Here is a 23,271-nt window from a genome sequence, read left to right as displayed (position 1 = left end):
AGGGCGTAAACCTAGCACTAATTTAGTCCCTTGGTGGTTAAAGAATAAGGATAGTAACCGTATTGATTTTGCTGAGGTGGATTTTGAGGAGATTCGCAGGAAAGTTGATGTTTATAAGGAGAAGATGAAGGAAGAATTATCAAGGGAGAGAACACGGAGTTGTGTACCTGTACATGTTGGTGATTTAGTGAGGTTGAAGAAAGGCAGTTATGTGCATAAAGGGTTGGCAAAGTGGTCTGATCCTGTTAAAGTTGTTGAAGTGTTCAGGAACGCTGTGAGAGTAACTGATGGTAGCGTATGGCATTTCAGCAGAGTCTCAAGATATAATAGTAGAAAGGAGTTTCACGGAAATGTTTCATCAAATACAGTTTTGGATGAGGATGATTCATTCAATGAATATTTGGATATTGATGTTAATGACTCAAAGTCATCTGAGTCTTCTACCGCTACTACTGACAATGAATTACCTACTGTTACCACTGAAAGTGATTCACAAGAATTATTGAGGAGTTCAAGATGTCGGAGAATTCCTTCAAAATTCAATGATTTTGTTTTGTCTTAAAAAAAAAAAAAAAAGGGAGGGAGGTGTGTAGTGTGTGGTTGTTGTTAGTGATGACGCGCGTGTGCTCATGCGCGTCACTCACAACAACAAATATCGTGTTGTGATTTGAATGTGTATTGTCGCGTGCATGCGTGCCGGCTGGCATGTTATTTCTTGAATGTTGATGTATGCATGCGAGTCTGTGTCGCGTGTGAGAGTCGCGTGTGTGTGTTGATGTTTGAATGGAGATGCGCTGTGTATGTAGAGTCGCCGGGCAGTTGACTGGCATTCAAGAACCTACCCTGAACCTGTGAGCTTCATGAATAAACGCTCTTCCTTTTCTTTCAACTCTGCCTGCCTCCTGAGAGTCATTTCATCTTTTATTACAAAAGCTGTAACTACTTAACCAACGTTTGGACCTCGTTTCTACACATATGCAAATCAGTCTGACCCTGTGCCTCATGGGAACAGTCCAGCCCGAACTCCCAAGCCATGTCTTCCCTGCACTGGAAACAAGCATCCTGGGACTGGTTTCGGGTTCATAACCCTCATCAGCCAGGCTATCTTGAATCCAGTGGCAAAGTGAGCAATGGACCTACGTCTGGGCATACTCTACCAACTTAGGGTGAAAAAGCGATACCAAAGGGGATGATGGACAGAGCGCTAGAGCAAATCAAACACTCAACCCCAGTCAACTGATCTGGGTTTAATCCATCATCATTCTTCAGCTCACTCCACCACCCCAGTTCAGATATGGCCATATGCAAAACAGTCTGACCCTGTGCCTCATGGGAACAGTCCAGCCCGCACTGCCAAGCCATGTCTTCCCTGGACCGGAAACAAGCATCCTGGGACCGGTTTTGGGTTCATAACCCTCATCAGCCATGGCTTGGCAGTTTGGGCTGGACTGTTCCCATGAGGCACAGGTTCAGACTGATTTGCATATGGCCATGTCTGAACTGGGGTGGTGGAGTGAGCTAAAGAATGGTGATGGATTAAACCCAGATCAGTTGACTGGGGTTGAGTGTTTGATTTGCTCAAACGCTCCGTCCATCATCCTATTTGGTATCGCTTTGTTTGCCCTAAGTTGGCAGGGTATGCCCAGATGTGGGTCCCTTGCTCACTCTACCACTGGATTCAAGATAGCCTGGCTGATGAGGATTATGAATCTAAAACCGGTCCCAGGATGCTTGTTTCCAGCCCAGGGAAGACATGGCTTGGCAGTTCGGGCTGGACTGTTCCCATGAGGCACAGGGTCAGACTGATTTGCATTAGGCCTGGGCAGTAAATTCCGTTCCGCTCATGGAATTTGGGTAATTTTGCGTTCCGCGGAGAACGTGAAATTGCCCAAAATTCTGCGGTCCGCGTCTTTGCAAATTTTTTTGCTTGTTTGTGTGCTCAAAATGTGTGTTTGCGAGATGTTTGCCCCCGAGCACGCAAACAGCAATTGCGAACAGGAAAAAATGCATAGCGAACAAGCAATTCCGCGTGTTCACGGAATTTCTGCGTGTTTGCGGAGCTTTTTTACAGTTTCGCAGAGATTTGCGTAACTCAATTCCGCAAATTCCGCCCACCCCTAATTTGCATATGGCCATGTCTGAACTGGGGTAGTGGAGTGAGCTAAAGAATGGTGATGGATTAAACCCAGTGCAGTTGACCTGGGGTGAGTGTTTGATTTGCTCAAAAGCTCAGTCCATCATCCCCTTTGTTATCGCTTTGTTCGCCCTAAGTTGGCAGGGTATGCCCAGACGTGGGTCGCTTACACACTCTACCACTGGATTCAAGATAGCCTGGCTGATAAGGATTATGAATCCAAAACTGGACCCAGGATGCTTGTTTCCAGTCCAGGGAAGACATGGCTTGGCAGTTCGGGCTGGACTGTTCCCATGAGGCACATGGTCAGACTGATTTGCATATAGCCATGTCTGAACTGGGGTGTTGAAGTGAGCTAAAGAATGGTGATGGATTAAACCCAGATCAGTTGACTGGGGGTGAGTGTTTGATTTGCTCAACGCTCCGTCCATCATCCCCTTTGGTATCAAATTAAGGTAAACAACTCATAATTTTGAACAGCTAGTCGAAATATCAAAAACGATATCCAAATTACAAATTCCATTAACTTATAGTTGTACTTGCCATGAAAGAACTACAGCCTTCTTTCCTCTCCTGGCTCAAAATGTTTACAGCACGGTATATGACCACAAAAGAGAAAAGGTGCAATCATAACTTTCCTCATCTTAAAAACAACTTGATAAGCTTTCTTTCGGAAAAATCTACTTCAATACGACCTACCATATTCAAACTTACCTGCAGAACTAACTTCACACCACCTTCCTTCAACCAAACTCGGGAAACACTTACAGCAAATTCATTATCAATAGAAGACTCTTTAGGTAGAACCCCCACAAGCACTTTCACACTCCTTTTGCATAGGCCACATTCCTATCCAGAAACTGGTGCTCCATGATCCTTTCAGTGAAATCATATAGATTGTCCTTCTGTTAAGCCTCAGGAGAAAAAAAGACCTAATCTCTATCATCCTCTTTTTCAACACTGTCCCCTCACATTCACATTCACATTCAGTTGTTACTGTGTTCTCCTGTAGGTAAAATGTTCCCTGTAAGAATCCCGCTGTTTGTGTTTTACTGTAAATAGCTGTAATGTCATTGAGCCTTATCCCTTCTAGATATAACTGGTGTATCCATGAATTGGAATGCTGTGCAGATTATGCCAGGGTATAGCTGGAAGCCTTCTCTGCAATTGTAAGCTTGAAGGTTCCTCCGTGTGCGCCTTTGCACGTACGGGAAGATGTAGTTGTGCAGGGATTAATACTGAGAGGTTGTCCTGGCTGTGTGGGTGTGGGGGACCTGCAAGATATACCATTGTACTGTGTGAAGATCTGGAGGTTTTCCATTATAGATGTGGCCTAGAGAGGTCCCTGCATTCTTTGCCAGTGTAAAGCACCTTGAGATATGTACACCTCCCAGGCATGGATCTTGCATTTTTGCTAATGTAAATCATCTTCAGATAGTCTCACCTCCCCAGTGCTCATCACATACAGACAGGAGGCGGGTCTTGTTCTCCAGTTCCGGGATAATGCTGCTGCACTCCATCACCACAGCCTGAGGAACCATCATGGTGCAGGACATGGTCCAGATGATCACAATATTGGTTCTTGCCCGTCTGGCTGTGCTCTTAAACATTAGGGGGTGGCAAATGGCGTACCACCGGTCCAGCGCGATGAAGCTGAGGGTCAGCACGGAGACAGAAACAGACACAGTCTGAAGGGAGAAAACAAGGAGTTAGCGAGGCTGAATGTGGTGTGGCTTCATCAGACACGTTAGGGTAAAATTGTGTTTAAGAGATTGAATGTTTAGTTGTGAGGGTTCAAGAGGATGCCTCTGGATAAGATATTACAAATTTCCCTGCACAAGAAATAAGAGACTGAACATTTTCATGCATAGGTAGGATTCTAAGCAGAGGGAAAGGTGGATTTTTTAAATCCTTGAGTGTGAGCTCTACTGTTTGATGATGAGACGGTCCTGGGTTCCAGGAGTAGACAACACTAGGGAAGAAGACTGAAGGTATTTAATTAGACAATATGAAGAAGAATGCATAAGGGATATGGTGGCCTTTCTGTGGCAGATATCAGGAAGGAGGAGGAAAATATTAAGAGTCATTGTTGGAAGAAACCAGTGGGAGAAGTGAAGTGAAATATGTCCTTGGCGTGGGTAGCTCCATGGAGAAGAGCGAAGGAATATTTGAAATATTGGGAATATCACTTTTGTGAGAGACACCAAGTGATTTGGGAGCCGTGTGTGAGATATCACAGGAGGAAATGGGTGCAATGTCTAAAAGTGGGGATTTTAGGAAGGATGACTTACAAACAGGAAGAAATTCAATTCTTTCTGTCTATAGAATATGAAGCCTAGAAAAGGAAAAAAGGAAGGCATTTTCTGAGTTGGGTGTTGGAAATGTCAGAATTAAGGAGGAATGGCTATGGCATGGGCATGGATGAGACGGTACTGGTATGGGAGTCCTAAGGCTATGGGATATTGGAACGATGGTATTAGATGTAGCAGCAGGGAGGAGGATCGAAGGGATGTAACAGTCTTGGTTTGGGAGATGCACTGGAGGGTGAACGAAGGACGATGATGGCCTTATTGGGGAAAATACCATGGAGGAGGACAAGACTAAAGAGTACAGGGCACACCAGGTGGAGGAAGTGTAAGCAATATAGGGCCGGTGTTTCTGAAGGAGTTTGCACAGTACCTGGGAAACTTGGTGTGAGAGATAGCCAGAGGCTGGAAGGTAAGAGACATAGCAGTCTTGGTATGGGAGATACTATGGTGGTGGACTTGCAGGATTACAAAGAGGAGTAGTGGAAGAATAAAATGTTCTTGGTTTGGGGTCACTAGGGATGAAGGAAGGGATATGAGGGTCTTGGTGTATACAGTTCATGGGTTATTGAAGTATTGGTGGGCAGAAATGGTGAACACATTATTGTAGTTCCAGGTAAAATACAACTTTGCTTCCTGATGCTCTCCTCAAGAACTAAAAAAGGTTCTTTCAGACCAGTTGTGTACACTTTCCACCATCACTTGGTGGCGTGCTAAGGCTGCTTCGTGACTTTGTCTTATCAATGTACCAGAACTGTTTGATCAGGGATACTCAAAGAACTGCCCGGGGGCTGCATGTGGCCCTCCTGACCTTTAATTGCTGGCCCCTGTTGATTGCATCACTGGGCTGTTGTTCACTTGACAAAGCAGGAACATTCAGGAAGCTGTGAAATGGGAGTACTTTGTTTGCAGGTTAACTAAACTTAAGGTAAAGAATCTAAGAATGTTTTCTAGATAACTTATTTTTAGCATGCATCTGCTTTGCATCCCACTACGCCCATATTTCAACACCCGACCATCCCCTGCTGGCATTGGTGCAGCCCTCAGGAAGCCACAGACAGTACTTTGTGGCCCCTGTAGAAATGTTTGTGAGTACCCATGATCTAGGGGGAACAGGAAGGAAAGGATATGAACATTTCTTTGTCATAGATATGAGAAGGCAAACATGTGAGGTAGAGAAACTCATGGAGGAGGTAAATGGGGCTGGGAAAGATGTGCTGTTCCAGGGGTTAGGGATAGTGGGGAAGCGGGAATCCTTACCCTTGGTAATCCCCTCTTACCCAGAGTGCTTAGGAAAAGAAGGGACATTTGGGATCGTTACTGTTGACAGCTCCTGACTATGTTGGCCAGAGTTGGTCTTAGTGAGCCAAGAGCGCCTCCATGGGCAATAAGCAATGCTGCATCTGAAGCAGGTACTCTGGGCCCGATTCACAGAACTAACGTAAGACAAATTCCTAAACTGACTACCATTTTGGTATTTACAGAAGGCACTTACTCATTTCGGTTTTCCCAGAAGTTAGTTGCCTTCTATGAATACAGAAAGTCTTAAAGTTAGGATTTTTCTCAGCTTAGGAGTAGTAAAGTTAGGAGTCCTAACTTTAGGACTCCTAAATGCCTTCGGTGAATACCGAAAGTCTTAAAGTTAGTATTTTTCTCAGTTTAGGAGTCCTAAAGTTAGGACTCCTAACTTCTGTGAATACCGAAATGAGTAAGTGCCTTCTGTGAATACCAAAATGATTAAGTGCCTTCTGTGAATACCAATATGGTAGTAAGTTTAGGATTTTGTCTTAAATTAGTTCTGTGAATCGGGCCTTCTGAGTGTATACATCTAGCACCTGAAATGTTAAATATTGTTCATCATCCGTTTCGGTTTAAACAATGAAAGACTTCAGAAGACCATGTACTAATTATAAATCGAAACAATTTCAGTTTAATGTGAATCTTTATATCCCCTCCGATACAGGAGTATGAAAATATTTATAAAACGTTGTTTATGTTTGCCTATTTGTAATCAGAAGAGTAATATAGTTATTGTGTTGAAGTATGCAGTTTGGTCTTAAGAAACCTTTTGATGAAGTTGTTCTTTGAGAGAGCCCGGGAACATGTTAAAGATGTTTCTTTCTAATCTGCAGATGAACCAGATACTGTAGGGAGCTAAAACCAGGCTCGTGAAAGTCCTGATGCGGCTTCCCTTTGAAAAACTTATAAAAGTGTATTGAAACTACAATTTCTTTTCAACTGTTCCTTTACTTGCTATTGCTTGTCGCTGATTATATCTCTTGGACTTGTTCTCACCAGGGTAGAGTGGTCTTTGGAACCTTCACACTTTTTTTTCGAGATTCTGTTAGTTGTGCGAAGGCCCTTGCAGCTTCAGGTATGATACATCATGTTCTGCCTTTGGCCCAGGGAGCAAGATAGTTGGACTGCAGTGGTTTATGGGACTGCTTATTTTACTTTACTGCACTCTCCAGTGGCATCTGAGCTCAAGCTGTCAAGGTCTATCTCAGGGGAAGATGTGTGAAGTTTTGTATCCGGTGAAATAAAACACAATTGTTAATACAGCCATGAAGGTCAATGGCCAGTCAAAGTTGTTACTTTGGAAAATGCTATTTCTGCACGTCTCTGCTATTCACGTAGAAAAACAGAGCAGGTAAAAGGATTAGTAACTACGAAGACGAGTAGTTTCTAGCATAACTTGTTAAAAACTATAGGGGAAACCATTCTACAAACAAGGGGTACCGTCTGAGGCATTCATTCGTTCCTAAGTTCTTTCCTCAGTTGCTAAGTTAAATTTCACCACCAGAGGGCAGTGCTTTCAAGCGAACTTGTATGTAACGCCTAGTGTTACTTTCACAAAGCCGTTGTGTTTGTGAGACTCGAGGCTTGCTTGGACAGTTGTCAAACTGTGGCGCTTTCAGCACCATTGAGAACTCCCAAGGTGTCCTTCACTGCCGAAGCCGGTTATTGAAGTAGTTTAGTGGGAGGTGTCGTGGGTGCTGTAAATGTTTCCTGTTCTGCCTGTTACTTTCCTAAGAAAATCGCTTTTCTTGGTCCTCTGGGTCACATCACCGTTGAGCGAGGTTGTTGAACTAACACTAAGGGAGTAAATTAGATCCGGGCTGGTGGCCCAAAGAGGCCGCGGGGGCATCACGCTGCGGAGACTGCTCCCAGTAATTAAATTTGAGGTTACAGTTTCGTGTCAGACTAGGTTAACACAAGCACTTTCGTCTTAAAATAATGTCGTTTTTTTCCATTTGTGAAAAAAGTAAACAGCGCCAGTCTTCAAGCCCCGAGGGAGCAGACACATGTTTACTACAAATTGCTTTCAGGAGCAACATGTGAGCCCCCGAAATGCAAAGAGAATAGATGCCTCAGTTCTCTCGTCTCAAAACTGGAAGACAAAAACATGGCCTCTTGCCCAGTATAAAACGTGACTAAAACACTGCGCACTACTTCGGTCGCAGTTTTTTGTTTTCATAATGACAGCCTGTAAGTGCCTCATTCTGTGTTTGGGGAGCAGTAGCCAGACGTCAAATCAGCGGACCTGTCCTTCTAACATCTCATTTCCCCGCCTCCTTTAGGTGGGGGCGTTTCTGATAGGCTGCCAGTGAAGCTGGACGTCTGAGAGGTTTTCCCTATTTAGGGCTCGTCCTGTTGCATATGCTCCCTGCCTTGGTCTGCAACGCAAGACAAGATGCACACGGGCAGGGATAACCTACAAAGAACCCTACGTGGCGGGAGAAGCATATCCGCACGTCAGGTCCATTGTTTTTTATTTCTGAAAAACAAACCTGCTCTTTGGGGATTTGTTTCTGTCCATCAACTGTTGTTTTTGCATTTGTCACCCCGAGTGTGCTGGGTATGCTCAGACGTGAGTCCCATGCTCTCCACACCACTGGAGTCAAGCTATCCAGGCTGATGAAGGCTGATAGCCAGAAACCGGTCCTCGGAAGCTTGTTTCCGGTCCAGGGAAGACATGGCTTGGCAGTTTGGGCTGGACTGTTCCCATGAGGCACAGGGTCAAGGCTGATTTGCAGTTGGCGATGTCTGAACTGGGGTGGTGTGGAGTGCAAAAAAACGATGGATTTAGGCCCAGATCTCTGTACTGGGGTGAATGTATGACATTGTTCTGCATTCTGTCCATCAACTGTTGTTTTTGCTTCTGTGAGACTCCGACAGAAAAACAAACAGATTATTAATTTCTTACAAAGGTGGTGCCAGGGTAACTCGTCATGCACTTAACATTGATTTCAATGGAAATCATATGGTATGAGTAGTTTTCCCATAGCAGCGAAGTGGTTAATAAATGAGATTTCTTCTGCAGCAGAAACCTTGCCAGCTTCAGGAGTGGTCAGCTTCAGGGTGAGCATAGTAGGAGGAACCTTATTCGCAGCTGCAGCCTCAGCATGCCGGAGCCTTTCCAGATCTACATGTGCACCAGGCTTGTATAACTAGGTTGGGTTTTGACTAACTCAATTTCTTTAATTAGTTTTGAACTGTGTCTGGGACGCCCCAGGCATAATTCTGCGCGAGCGAGCAGCAAGCGAATGGAGCCTCTTTGTAGTTGAATAATCACTGATGTTGGTGCCTGATAACGTTGGGTCCAGGGTTTTGTCGCAGAGGGTCACTGGCCTCAGGACTTGGGGCATGAACTACTGGAGACCTCATTCTGCTAATAATAGAGGAACTTTCTGGAATATTAGAAGAACTGGCCAAAGAGATAACTGAAGTTTCAGAGGAACTATCGAAACTATTAACGGAAGAGGAATTATCAAAAACACTGGGAGATATCAAAGAACAGATAGAAAAACACACCAAGGATATCAATGAGAGAAAAATCAGAAAGTTCAAAAGGGACACCTTGGATTATAAGTTGGGAGAAGTGTATACATGGGCAGACATTTATGCCCAGAAAAGGCGAAATAGACCATATTCACCCAATACGGACACATCTTCCACTGGTAGTGATAATTCACAGAGAACCCAAAGGCAACAACCAAAACAACGTGAACAAGGTCAACCTGATTCTAGAGTACAAACAGAAAGGAGAACACAAGAGGATTTATTAGTAGAACAACCAACTACAAGTATGCCAATTTCTGCAAGTCCTTTTTTAGAACAGGGTCAAGCGCAAAAGGGCGACCCCGGAGAGGAAAGAAGAGAAAAGGAGAAAGAAAAAGAACACCCTCAGACGAGAAGCACCACGATTCCGAAAAAGGACAAAGACAAGAAGAAAACACAGAACTGAACCAATTAGTCATCAACATAAGTGACTATCAACCGAGTGAGCACGAACTAAAACTGTTACAAAGAGGCACGTCATTCGTTCCTACTACAAACACCAATGCATTGGAAACTGAGGTCAGTTTTTTCAAACTCATGAGAAAACTTAGACTGAGGTATTTTTTTGACCATGTGCTTCCACATGTTGACAAAGAAACTGAGGATCAACTACGTGGATTACGTACAACCAGCACTTTTCAAGCTCCCACAAGCCACAAAACATTGGATTTGTTTGAAAAAATGGTTAAACAGGAACTGGCTCAACTGAAATGGGATAAAAAGACAAAAAGAAATATGACGCAAAAAGACTTGGGTACCCTAAGAAAATTAGCAATGAACACCCACATCAGATTCACCAAAGCGGATAAAGGGGGAGCATTAGTCATTATGAATAATGACATGTATGAAAAGAAAGTCCAGGAACATATTTCGGATACCAACACTTACTTTCCACTCGAAGGGAATCCCACTAATGAATTCATCAAGATATTGACTAACATAGTCAATAAGGCGTATGAGATGGGAACTATTAACATCAAAACCAAAAACTTTCTGATCAAGACTAATCCTAAAAGTCCGGTATTCTATATGATACCAAAGGTTCACAAAGATCTAATGGACCCACCACTACGACCGATAGTATCAACCAGGGGAAGTTTACATGAGCCAATAGGTCAACTGATTGACAAATACCTTCAGCCCACAGTTAGAAAAATGAGAACGTATGTAAAAGACACGACTGACTTCCTTTTGAAATTAGAGGAAATACAAATGGAGCCAAATGAGTCTGTCGTAATGTGCACAGCAGACGTAAAATCTTTGTATACAGTGATACCACATCAGTTGGGAATGGAGGCTATTGAAAAAGCCTTGTTGAACACAGATATGAGTTTGGAGTTTCAGGTATTCCTAATGGAGCTTATGACTTTCACTCTGTACCAAAGTTACTTCAAGTATGACAACAAGTGGTATCAGCAACTCACGGGAACTGCCATGGGAAATTCGGCGGCCCCGGTATACGCGAACATTTTTATGGAAGACTTTGAAGAATCTAACATGTTGTCGAAACCTATCTGGAAGGAAAATCTCAAATTCATAGTTCGTTATATTGACGACATTTTTATCATGTGGAAATCCTCAAAAACTTTACTAGAAACTGCGCTAGAGGAATTCAACAGGCAGGACAGCCGAATACAAATAACGTGGGATATTTCAGAATCCACGGTAACCTTTCTTGATGTCAGAATTACCCACACTGAAAAAGGTTTTGAAACTAATGTATATCGTAAAGACACTGACAAGAACAATCTGCTACACTATACTAGTTTTCACCAGCCAAGTTTGAAATTACATCTACCCTATTCCCAAATGACAAGGGTCAAAAGGATAACATCAAATAACGAAATGGTAAAACACACCTTGGATGAGATGGGCTCAAGATTCACAGACAGAGGTTATCCCAAAGAGGTGATTACCAAAGCAAGAGAAAAAGTGGACAATATTGACAGGAGAAATTTGCTAAAAACAACTCAGAAACGTGAAGAAACACGCATAGTTGCGGTATCCAAATATTCGACACAAAGCAACAACTTTAAAAGAATCATCAAAAAACATTGGAGCATGCTAAAATCTGAACCTGATTTTTTAAACACGTTTACACAGTACCCAATATTCGCTCACACCAGGGCACAGAACCTAGGAGAAATCCTGAAACAACGGAAACCAATAACTGAAACATACAAAGGAACAAAACCCTGTTTAAACTGTGGTTGTTGTAACAACATAATTAAAGGCAATTCCATTAGTCACCCAATGAAAGGGAATAAAATAAAGATCAGAGTGAACGCTACGTGTAATTCCAAGAATGTAATTTACGCACTGAAATGCCCCTGTGGTAAACTATACATTGGCAAAACGGAGAGAAGCATCAAGATAAGGCTGACCGAACACAAATCCAACATCAGACTGAAGAACCTCAAATCATCAGTAGCCACGCACTTTATAGAGGCAAAACACAACATCTCTCAACTACAGTATATCATCCTAGAAGTTGTAGAGAAAGCAGAAGGAAGAGATAACACTAAACACATGCTACAACGGGAGAACTTTTGGATTCACAAACTGTCTACCCAAAATCCCAATGGATTAAATGAAAGGAGCGAACTATCATGCTATCTTTAAATAGCAACTGGTAATGTATAACAGTGAGGGAACTCATTGGGTTCTCCTTACTCTGGACTGAACAACCTGCGATATTGTATGTACAATTTTGTATTTCTGTTGATTTTTTGGTATTTTTTACTATGAGTGTAATTTTCTAATGTTCAGCCAAATATAGGTAAACATACCCACTCACAATACACCCAATGGAGGTATAGCACTATCGTTTAAGTTTTGGCCCTTGGTTGCAGCTGTAACCCAGGGTTCGATTCCTATACCATCGATTTTCATTTCTTTGAGTTTACACTTGTATAATTTTCTTGATTGAACATCAGGTTATCTTCATGACTCTGATGTATTTTTTGTCACAGTACGATTGAGATAATACAGACTAACCCGGCGGGTTCTAACCGCCGTCTTGCCTTCCGTCTCACGATCACGTGAGCGGAACGATAGCGTATAGGCAGTGTTGTTGTTAGTCACCTTGACTACCATCCTATTCGGAAGGGCAGTGAACGTCGACCGAGACGCCGAACCATCTGAAACGAGGTCAGTTTTCAGAAAGCTCCAAACTAAACTCTAGTTTAGAATAGAATTACATACACGCGAACAGATTATTTATCCCAGCGTTTGTATTTATCTTCGTTTCTACAGATTCCGAATTTCTTTTAGAAAACAGTGACACGTAAGTGAACCAATTTACTAACAAATGCACATCGACGAATGTTGAGTAATGTGTCAATTACCATGTTTTGAACAAAACGCTAATGGTTTGAACAGATGTAAACATTACACGTTTTTTATATTTTTTATATTTTAATTTGGCATTATATGTTCTTTATTTTAGAGTATGTATTCCCTGATGAAGGGCGCTTCGGTACGCCCGAAATGCATTGGATAATGAATCTACCTATGTCACTGATGTGAATATACACTACGAAATGTTGTGAATAATTCAAACAACAGAGTTAAAGTATACAAATAAATGCAAAGACTAAGTCAATAAACCTTTTTTCAAAAGGATAAAACGTGTGTGGAATCCTCTGATTCTAAGGGAGGAAGTAAAAGGTGTGCTCCAAGGGGATGTCCCTAATGGCTCATTAGTGACACTATTCCAGTATCTACTGGAGAACAAACCATGGGCCCGATTCACAGAACTAACTTAAGACAAAATCCTAAACTTACTACTTTTGGTATTCACAGAAGTTAGGATTTTGTCTTAAGTTTGTCTTAAGACAGACTTAAGACAGACTTAAGTTAGGATTTTGTCTTAAGTCTGTCTTAAGTCAGTCTTAAGACAAACTTAAGACAAAATCCTAACTTCTGTGAATACCAAAAGTAGTAAGTTTAGGATTTTGTCTTAAGTTAGTTCTGTGAATCGGGCCCTTCCATTCCTATCTCTGTTTGTACTTGATTCCTCAGAGATAGCTGCCCCTTGGCCAGTTTGCAGTTAGGGTTACCTACGTCTGCCTCACTTCCCACTTTGCTCGTGTTCCAGTTTGGACTTTTTAGTTAAAATTGTGCACGCTCGTCCCGGTGCAAAAGGGCAGGAGCACTACTCTTCAGGAGCTGTCCAGCAAAGGTGTCTACAGAACCCCCAGAACACGCTCCGTGCACACTTCTATCTGGGGTATTTGACCCCACTTGAACGCCAGGCTGATCAGAGCTGTTGTGCTGTTGAAGGGAGGCACCCTTTCAGATGACGGCCATGCAGGCCACCAGCTCCCTCCGGTGCTGAAATGCGCGCCAAGGGTCCGTTCTGCAAAAGATGTGCCCACCAGGAGAATTCACACCTTAAAAACTCATCTGAGCATTGTGCCTTTTAGATTTTGCGCAGGTTAGTTAGCCAGTCTCAACTAAGACTTGGTTGTTTACGCATCAGGTGTTCTTGGAAGCTCTGATACACTTTCCTCACCAGAAGCTACTTCACAGCTCACCAGTCACATATGGCAGACATGCCAGTTGACTTGGGAAGAGCTTCAACTTGATTCCAGCTAGGAAATGGAAAATACACCATGCAGAAGGCACATTCCGTTCAGTATCTATACTGTCCTGGGTATCTGGACACCAGTTCACCTTACAATTGAAAGTGATAATTGTTCAAGGTCTGAAATTCTCTGGCCACACTCAATTAGCATTTTTCCAGGCTTCGTCTATGGCTGTTTGGAAGGAACTTAATTGGCTTGTAGGTTTCCGTCTGCCAGCCACCTCACACGCATCTGAAAAGCGACCCAATATTTGGTCTACAGATGCGTCCATTAGTCATTCAGGTGGGAAAGGGTCACATGCACAGGGCTGGCCACTGGTGGTGCACTAATCCCACCGTGGGCCTGACTACCACTAACAGGGATCATACATATAAATACAAGTATTTTAACACCCACCACAACTGCCCGTGTGGCATAGGGGAACGCCCCACTCTTCAGGGGGCCTCAACCCTTCAGGGGGTTCCCTATTTATCTGAAGGCTAATGAATCTTCATTTGAGATATGAGAAACTCTGGGGCTCCACACTACAATCTGCTGGGGGACTTCGCATTGCACCACCGTCAACGTTGGAGAAACAAAAGCCTTGATACTGGGGAATGCTTGGAAGTTATACATAAACTTCTTCCTTGCTTATGAAGTGATTGGTTGGTAGAAGTCTTTCAGAGTTTTGGAGTAAACATTTTTTACATTTTATCTATCACTTCATAAGCAATCAGGAGGCGATTACTCTCTACAGGACAAAGCATGGGGTACTTTCTGTACCCCTCTAGCCAGCTGCAGCCACAGTCTCTACTGGTGAGCAATGTGTTGCTACTTTGAGTTCTCCAGGGGGAAGGGCCACAGAGGGACAAGACAGCCAGGAGCACAGGAGCACAGGTAGAGAAAAACAAAACAACACAAGGAGGGACAACTGGTGCCTGAAATCCCAGACTTTCAACCTTACAAGGACCAATCACAAGTTGCTTCTTAAATTAGTCACGTGCTTGCATTTAAATCAAACTGTATCAAGCCATCATCATGACTCTGCCTTGTGATCGAACCACCTGAAGCTCCTCACCACTCCCCACTTTCGCAAGGCGAGGATAGGCAGTAGAGCTTATGCGTTTAGGACCGCAAAACTGTGTAATGCCGCGCCGCTCCCACTCTGCCAACCAGAACCTGCCTTCAGGCGAGCTCTGAAATCCTGTCTCTTTAACCATCTCTAAGCTTGAGTGTGACCTGCGTCAGTCGACTGCCTTAGCGCCGGGACACCTCAGTTGGAGGTAGCTGCACGCTTTAGAAATAAAAAACAAACAAAAAAAAAACGGATGTCATTTGTGCATTTCCAGGTGGCTAATCCAGTGCATCTCTGATGTAATATTTCTAAGGTCCGCCTTTGTTATACAAAGGTTAGGGGCAGGCAGTACTCGATCCAGGGCAGCAGATAACACTCGAGTAAGAGACGGAGAAGCGGTGAAGGCCTTCAGTCCAAGACATTTTGGCATCTGGAAACACAAGCCCAGGGCCGGACTGGGAACCAGAACCGGCCCTGGCAAAGTGCTCGGCCGGCCCCCCTACTCCACCCCCGGCCCCCCCCCCCCCACCCAGGGAGGGAGGGGGGGGCGCAACGTCGCTCTGTGCCAGGGCCGGTTTTCGGCCGTTTTTGTTACAGGGCCGTCTATGCAGCAAAAACGGCCCTGTAACAAAAACGGCCCCAGGGGCCCAAAACCGGCCCCCAACCATGCGGCCCACCGGGGGATTGCCCGGTGCCCGCAACGGCCAGTCCGGGCCTGCACAAGCCCGGTTTGATCCTTCTTCCAAACCTTATGTAAAGTCTCGTCTGGGCCCTGACACAAGAGCTGATTGTAGGCACAAGAGTAGGTGACAGTCCCGTCTGTAGGGAACGCCTCTCATGTTCATCTCATCCCCCTCTGTCCTCGGCATTGCTACGGCACAGTATTTGTCAAGATTGTGATGGAAGGGATGGCCAGGCCACGGTACCTCTCCTCGCCCTCCTGTTGGCATTCAACCCACATGCCCATCTGAAGTCACACAAGTTTGCCAGTCTCACCGATTCTACCGGCTCAAGGTGAAATGCTTGGAAAAACCAGCAAATGGAAATCCGTGGCTTAGGTAAGATTCTTGAGAATAGTTATAGGGCGTAGGAAGTAGGTTATAGTAGGGGAACACTGCCTCAAACGGATCCCCATCTAAAATCATATTTATTGCTCCCTCGATCTTATGGACTTAATTCTAGCGAAATGTAAAAGAATATGTGCGCCGATTCAGGTCAAGAAGCTTTAGCAACAGCCTAGGATCAGGGCAGTGTGTGCAGGAACTATTTAAACAGGGAACTCGCCTCCAAAGTTGGAGTGGCAAACTGTGTGAAGCCAGTCCAGGACACACACACCACTTTAGCATGCACCGGATTATCACAACATAACCAGTTATTTGGGAACCAGTGTTATATACGACCTGTTGTAAACACAATTCATTTCAACACCCCTAATATACACGCATATGATGTAAGAACAATTTGAAATTATATCCCTATAACCTGCATGGTGATGTGAATTATTTAAAGAAACACTTAAGTATTTGCGTACTTGAAAAGTTGAGCTATTCTATAGTGTCTTCAGGAGTAGTGTCCTTGGAGGTGAAAGGAACTCAATATGTTTTAGACACTCTTAGTAAATGTTTTGTGTACACCGACTGAGCAGCAAAGATGTCAGTCGTACAGCCAGGACACATATTGCTTCCGTGTGTTCGTGTTCATTTAAAGTTTACTAGGAAGAAACGCTTCAGTTTCCTAGGTTTTCCGTCTTGGTGTAGAGCGGGAAACCATTTTCGACCTGAGTTGTATTCTCAGTGACCCTTGGCTGAGAGAGGACTCACAATACACATGCACAGACCCTGCCCTAATGACCCTGCCCTTCTTGACGTGCTCGGACTCCACAGGAAGTCAACACTGCCCTACACACTCATCCCATCATGGCGCCTCTCCGGCGCGCTGCTCACCTGCAGGTAGGGGATCACTTTGCAGAGGGTGTGGCCGAAGAGCCAGCTCTCGGTGATGTCCACCATCAGGCTGGCCGGCAGGCAGATGGCCGTCACCAGCACATCCGCCAGGGACAGGTTCACAATGAAGTAGTTGGTGACTGTCCTCATGTGATGGTTCCTCCAGACGGCCACGCAGACTGCAGAGAGAGTGAGAGGGCGGATGAACGAAGACCAAAGACGAGCAGGGGAGGTAGGGTGGGACAAGCGATTCAAGGAGGACATGGGGAAAGGGAGAGGGAACAGAATATGTGCGAGTAAAATCACAAAAACTTTAAGAACACAGCACAAATGAAAAATATACATGCCAGAAAGAGAGGGGATTCTCACCCTTCTAGCATGTTGATGGAGGTGTCATTTACAAAGAAGAACTTCTTCATTCTAGAATTATGGCAATTAATAGCCCTTTTAGTCGGAGCTAGGGTTTGTTGGACAGTTTCATTAGTCTGTGGTGATGTCAGTGTCGGTGAGGTGGTCTCTTGGGTCTGTGGTGGGGTCCAGTAGTACGTCTTCATCTTGTGTGCTGTGTTGGGGCGGATTCGAAAGTCAACTTTGATGTCAGAGAGGTGGTCCCTATAGTCTGTTGCGGTGTCACCAAGACGCTTCCTCCAGTCTGTACAGTACACTGAGGTACCTACAGTCTGTGCTGGTGGCAGGAAAAATGTCCTTCTTGGTCTTTGCTGGGGCCTTTGAAATAGTACGTAATAGCTTCTTAGAGCTTTGACTCCAGAGATAATGTGCTGGGTGTTGGAATGGGAATGTTCGCTGCATGATAAACGAGAATGTACCCCTGTCCCGAATGATTTGACTGCATGTGAAAGTGGGATCGTGACTTTTTGTAGGCCAAGCTGACATGCTAAGCCAGCATGAGTGCTGAGGCATAGGACTGTGCAAAGTGAATCCGAGGCCTAGAACCTGTTATGTGACTTGGACAGATGTATCAAGCATTCCCTCTTTATTGACTTGGGGCTACTATCCATGTAAGAGGTGTGCATATGAAGAGGTGGTGGCAGAATACCAATTTCTGTGGATTTATGATACTGAATAGACTAACTTGATGGTCCAGGAAGACTGCGGTCTATCTATTCGTCTCATGTAAAGTTCTACTTAGATGTGGCATCCGGACCCTTGAGCTGACATTAAGGGGTCGATTAGGATCGCGGACGGACTTGAGTCCGTCCGCGACCCCAGAGTATGAGGGAACGTCCGCATGGGCTGCGGCGTTCCCTCATGTGCGATTAGGATGTGACCGCCACCCTGGCGGTCACATCCTGGATATTTAACATTGCGGCGGGTGCTGCTTGAAGCAGCACCCGCCGCAATGTTAAAAGTGCATGTGTAACATTTACATGCACAAAGCGGCAGGCACCGCGCGGTGCCTGCCGCATTGTGCATGTAAATGCTGGGGGGTACCATAGGTACCCCCCATGTGCACCCCCCACCCACCAACACCCTGGGGGCCCGCAACGGGCCCCCAAAATCAAAAGTACACATGCTTTTCCACGGCGGAAAAACCGCCGCGGAAAAGCATGTTTTCAAATGCTTCCTAATTTGGCCGGCGGTGTCTGATAGACACTGCCAGCCAAATGAGAGCTTTTCCGCCGCGGTTGTAATCCGACCGCGGCGGAAAAGCAGCGGACAGAAACCAAGACCCACCAGCCATCGTAATGTGGCGGTGGGTCTTTGGTGAGCCCGCAATGGATTTTCCGCCTCCTCCGGGCCGGAGGTGGCTTCCGCCGGCCCGGAGGAGGCGGAAAATCCTCCATCCTAATCGGCCCCCTAGTGTGTATGGCAAGTGTGTGCATGTAAAGTATGGATGGTAGCAAGACTACTTGTTATGGTCTGAGGCTGGTTGCTGACACTAGGGGGATCAACTTTGGATAGCTCATTGTTTGACATGACACAAGATATAGGTGGAATACATCCGCCAGACAGGGGCAGTGTATTGCTTGCATTTCTGGAAGTGAAGGGGAGAGGCTGAGGCACAGAAGTGTGGGAGAATGGAAAAAGGTCTACGCTTAGAAATTCTCTGAAAACCTCCTAACAGGGGATTGCTGATTAATCCTTCTTGAGCACGGCCATTTGGTTGATAGTGGGGGAGTGGAGGTGAATCGGCAGATTCTGTTGTTAATGGTGACAACATGTTTAAGCAGGACCTGCTCCTTTGTCTTTCCTTCATTGCCATTCATTTTTGCTTGTGACAAAAAAATCTGCACGTTCAACTGTGCTCATTTTTGGGATACTCTGTCTTAGAGCCAGCATCATCCCTATCTGCTTTCAGAGCCAATAACTTGCAATATGGCTGTGATGCATTGCAGCCAGAAAATTGTATCTGCAACTGAACCACCCCAAACCGGCTCCTGGAATTTAGATATTGGATCAAATACCTTGTCTGGATAATGAGCTCAAAGATGGGACTCCAAATACCCTGCTTCGCCCCAGTTCCTCTTAACTAAGAAACGGAGTGTTCTGCAGGCTACTGGAATAACTGCTGTAATCCAGAGGTGGTGGTTGCATAACAGCCAGTCGTCCAGCGGTGCAGGAAATAATCTGAAGCCTGGACAACTTGCTAGAGAATCTGTGGATCTGCCTAGTGGCTAGAAGTGTCCTCTCTGCTCAGAGAGGAAAGTAGAGACCCAGGTCCTGCAGGAAGGGAACTGTCCGGGAGAAGAGGCTTAGTCATGTTCCTGATGTGTGGAGCACCTACAAGAACTGGCTAGCACCAGCAGCGTTATCAGTGGCAACCGCAGCTCTGAGGGGTCAGCAGCCACCCTCCCTGCGCCGATCAAATGGTACATTGCTTAGGGAATTTATTCAACAGGCAAACCACCATGTTTGGCACTACCTGTAGGCGCTAGGTTAGATATTCTGAAATTCCAGGGTGAAGAACATTGGCATAACCCAGCCGTGATAATATCAGAGCCCTAACCACTGTGACCTGTGCCACCCGTAGGATCGTTACATGGATATTGAACTGTCGTTCGATAACTGTGGGGTCAGAACGAAATTTCAGCTTCGCTTATGAAGCTGATTTGGGGGGGGGACAATGCTGACACCTGGATCACTGTTTTCCTGCAACGCAGAATGAGGTCCTTATTCTTTGAGGTTTCGCGACATCCTGAGCATGGAGGGTCAGATGGACAAACCTGAGTGGACATTGAGGGCTGTGCTCAACTTACCCAGCATGTTCCCCACAATAGCAATGAGGAAGACCACGATATACCCCACGATGAGCGCCCACTCGTACTGCTTGGGGTACAGATAGTCCTTCCAGAGATACTGCAGAAATTCGTCATCATAGTCCACGGTAAATGCTGGCCCATGTGACCCATTTAGAGGAGATCCTCCCTCAGCTCTTGTCAGCCAGGTGGGGGTGCTGTTTGCCTCGGGTAGATCCATTTGCGCATTGGCAGGCAGGGGGCTCCCTGGCACGGGAGGTCTTCGGATACTTGTGGAGATCCACCCGTGATCTGGCTCAGATCTTTTCCTGTTCACATGGTGCTTAAAGAAAGAGTAAAGATCAGTGCATTGACAGTACTGTACAGCAACAATAACAAACATTGGCTAATAAATAACGTGCCAAACTTTTGTTCATTCCAACATATCTGCAAAGTCTGAATTAAATGTGAAGTTTCTGTGAAGCACTTAGGGCCAGATGTACGAAATACCGGTTGCAAATCACTAGTCAGAAACTGCGAGTAATATTTTTGTGACCCAAGTGGAATTATGCAAACCGACCTATGTACAAATAGGTTAATTCGCAAAATTCCAAATCGTAGTGGGTTGCAAACTGACTGACATCATCACTATTCACGAGGATGCTTCCAAATTACAACTTGCTACAATTAATGGCCTTCAGAGCGATGGTGGCCTGCTGGGGTCAGCTGATCACCATGTCTGTGATCCCTTTTAAAATATTTTTAGGTCTCGCTTGCGCATTGAGCAGAACGAGACTATAGCGTCTTAAACAGACTTTACCTAACTGGGCGATTTGGTGCTGTGCCCGTGGCTTTTAGGTCAATGCACAAGCGCATGGACCTAAAATGCGCGTGCACATCATCAAATCGCCGTCTGTTCCCTCAGCCGCACTCCTCCCACAGCTTTGAAGTGAAGCTTAGCTTCACTTCAAAGGCCCCTGCTGCTTCACACTTTCTCCCCGCTCCGCCCCCTCCCCTGCCCGCCATGTCGCATTTCTCCTCCCCCCTCCCCACAGCAATGCCCTCAAGTGTCCGGGAGCCCCGCGTCTGTCATCGTCTTCTTTTAAAGCAAAGGGGCTATTGTTGGGAGATGTCTGCAGACTGTGTCCAGAAAACGGCCTTTTCCCAAATTACACCCGAATAGCGGGCTTTATTTGGACAAACGGGACGGATATTTGCGAAGAGTGTACACATATTTATTTTACACTCCAGGGGAACACTTGTTCTAGTGTGTACCGTGTGCACAGCAAGCCGTTACCTGCGATTTATAGTAAAAAACAAAGCAAGGCTGCAACATTATAACTCAGGACAATGCGCTTTTCATCTCGGCCCGGCCTTTTTTTAAAAGGTTCCAGCTGGAATATTTTTTGCGCCCGAGCCATGAATTCCTCGGCTCCGCGGTGTTTCAAAGCTTTGTGCTGAATTAGAAAGTTTTTTTTTAGTTTGATCACTGTGAATTGTCATGTGTACAATTACACAAGACGCACACATGATGCGAGGTCCGGTTTTTGTGTTTGCTCTGGCAGGTATCGGGGATTTATAAATCGAGGGTGGTAAAATTACATAACACGCTGCCTTTTCGCAAAGTGAACTGGCCTTCGAATGCTTTGCTACAGTGTGCTTTGAATGTGAACGCCTCGGGGTTCACTGAAGCCAGTCGAATCTCGGCCATTTTTAAATAAATTGAGACTGGAAACCGTTTTTTAGCTCAACACACACACGCCCACGGACACGCACACAATGGTGCAAACGCGCGCGCACAGACACATACAGAGAAACACACTCTCACGCATATAGACACACACACTACACACAATAGCACGCACATTCACATTAACACAGGCACGTGCGAGCACACATACACACGAACATACATGTCGTTTTGCAAAGAGACTCCAACAGATGATGATAAACACCCGCAGGCACGCATTCACACGGAAACAGTCGCAAACACACAAACACTTCTACAACAGATGTCCCTTCAACCATTTTCTAACAAAGACTGACAGAGACACACAGACCTTCCCAGAATAAATGCACGTGAAAACGGACAGACACGCACCAGGACACACCACACAGACGCACACTGTAGGGGTGTAACAATGTCCTACCACTCACGCCTCCAGGGTCACCAGGTCATGTGCATGTTACCCACCTGTGTGCCACTGCTGTTATGTCAATAATGCCCAGCTCTGCTGATACAAGGCTTCTAGACAATATACACAACCACCCCATCCACCACCACCACCGCATCCACCACCACCACCGCATCCACCATCAGTACATCCACCGCATCTGACACCACAGCATCCACCACCACATCCACCATCACCACCACATCCACCATCACATCCACCACCACCACATCCACCATCACCTCCACATCCACCATGACATCCACCACCACCACATCCACCGCATCCACCACCACCGCATCCACCACCACCACCACCACACCCACCACCACTACATCCACCACCACATCCACTACAACCACCACCCCATCCACCACCGCATCCACCACATCCACCGCATCCACCACCACATCCACCATCACATCCACCACCACCACCACATCCACCACCACATCCACCACCACATCCACCATGACATCCACCGCCAAATCCACCACCACATCCACCACCGCCACATCCACCACCACCACCACATCCACCACCACTTCCACTGCATCCACCACCACCACATCCACCACCACTTCCACCACCACTGCATCCACCACCACCACCACTACATCCACCACCACATCCACCACAACCACCACCCCATCCACCACCACCACCACCGCATCCACCATCACCACATCCACCGCATCCACCACCACCGCATCCACCACCACATCCACCATCACCACCACATCCACCACCACTTTCACCACCACCGCATCCACCACCACCAGCGCATCCACCACCACCACCATCCCCACCACCACTACATCCACCACCACATCCACCACAACCACCACCCCATCCACCACCACCACCGCATCCACCACCACATCCACCGCATCCACCACCACCGCATCCACCATCACATCCACCACTACCACCACATCCAACAACACCTCCAACAACACCACCACCACCACATCCACCATCACATCCACATCCACCATGACATCCACCAAGACCACATCCACCACCACCGCA

General features: G+C 45.7%; 1 protein-coding gene across 1 annotated transcript in view; it reads right to left on the bottom strand.

Annotated features, from left to right (window-relative positions):
- Positions 1 to 23,271, bottom strand: part of HCRTR1 (hypocretin receptor 1) — a 201,675-nt gene that overhangs the window by 55,634 nt on the left and 122,770 nt on the right. Inside the window, exons 2-4 of the mRNA XM_086954116.1 lie at positions 20,087 to 20,408; positions 16,869 to 17,047; positions 3,579 to 3,822 (exon numbers count right to left, since the gene is read on the bottom strand). Of these exons, the coding sequence (XP_086810242.1) occupies positions 3,579 to 3,822; positions 16,869 to 17,047; positions 20,087 to 20,408 (745 nt within the window). The remainder of the gene's footprint in view (positions 1 to 3,578; positions 3,823 to 16,868; positions 17,048 to 20,086; positions 20,409 to 23,271) is intronic.

This window comes from Lissotriton vulgaris, chromosome 2_1 (genome assembly GCF_964263255.1).
Source record: "Lissotriton vulgaris chromosome 2_1, aLisVul1.2, whole genome shotgun sequence".
Classification (NCBI taxonomy): Eukaryota; Metazoa; Chordata; class Amphibia; order Caudata; family Salamandridae; genus Lissotriton; species Lissotriton vulgaris.
The sequence above is the reverse complement of the archived record's forward strand: the minus strand, read 5'-3'. Positions and strand labels throughout refer to the sequence as shown.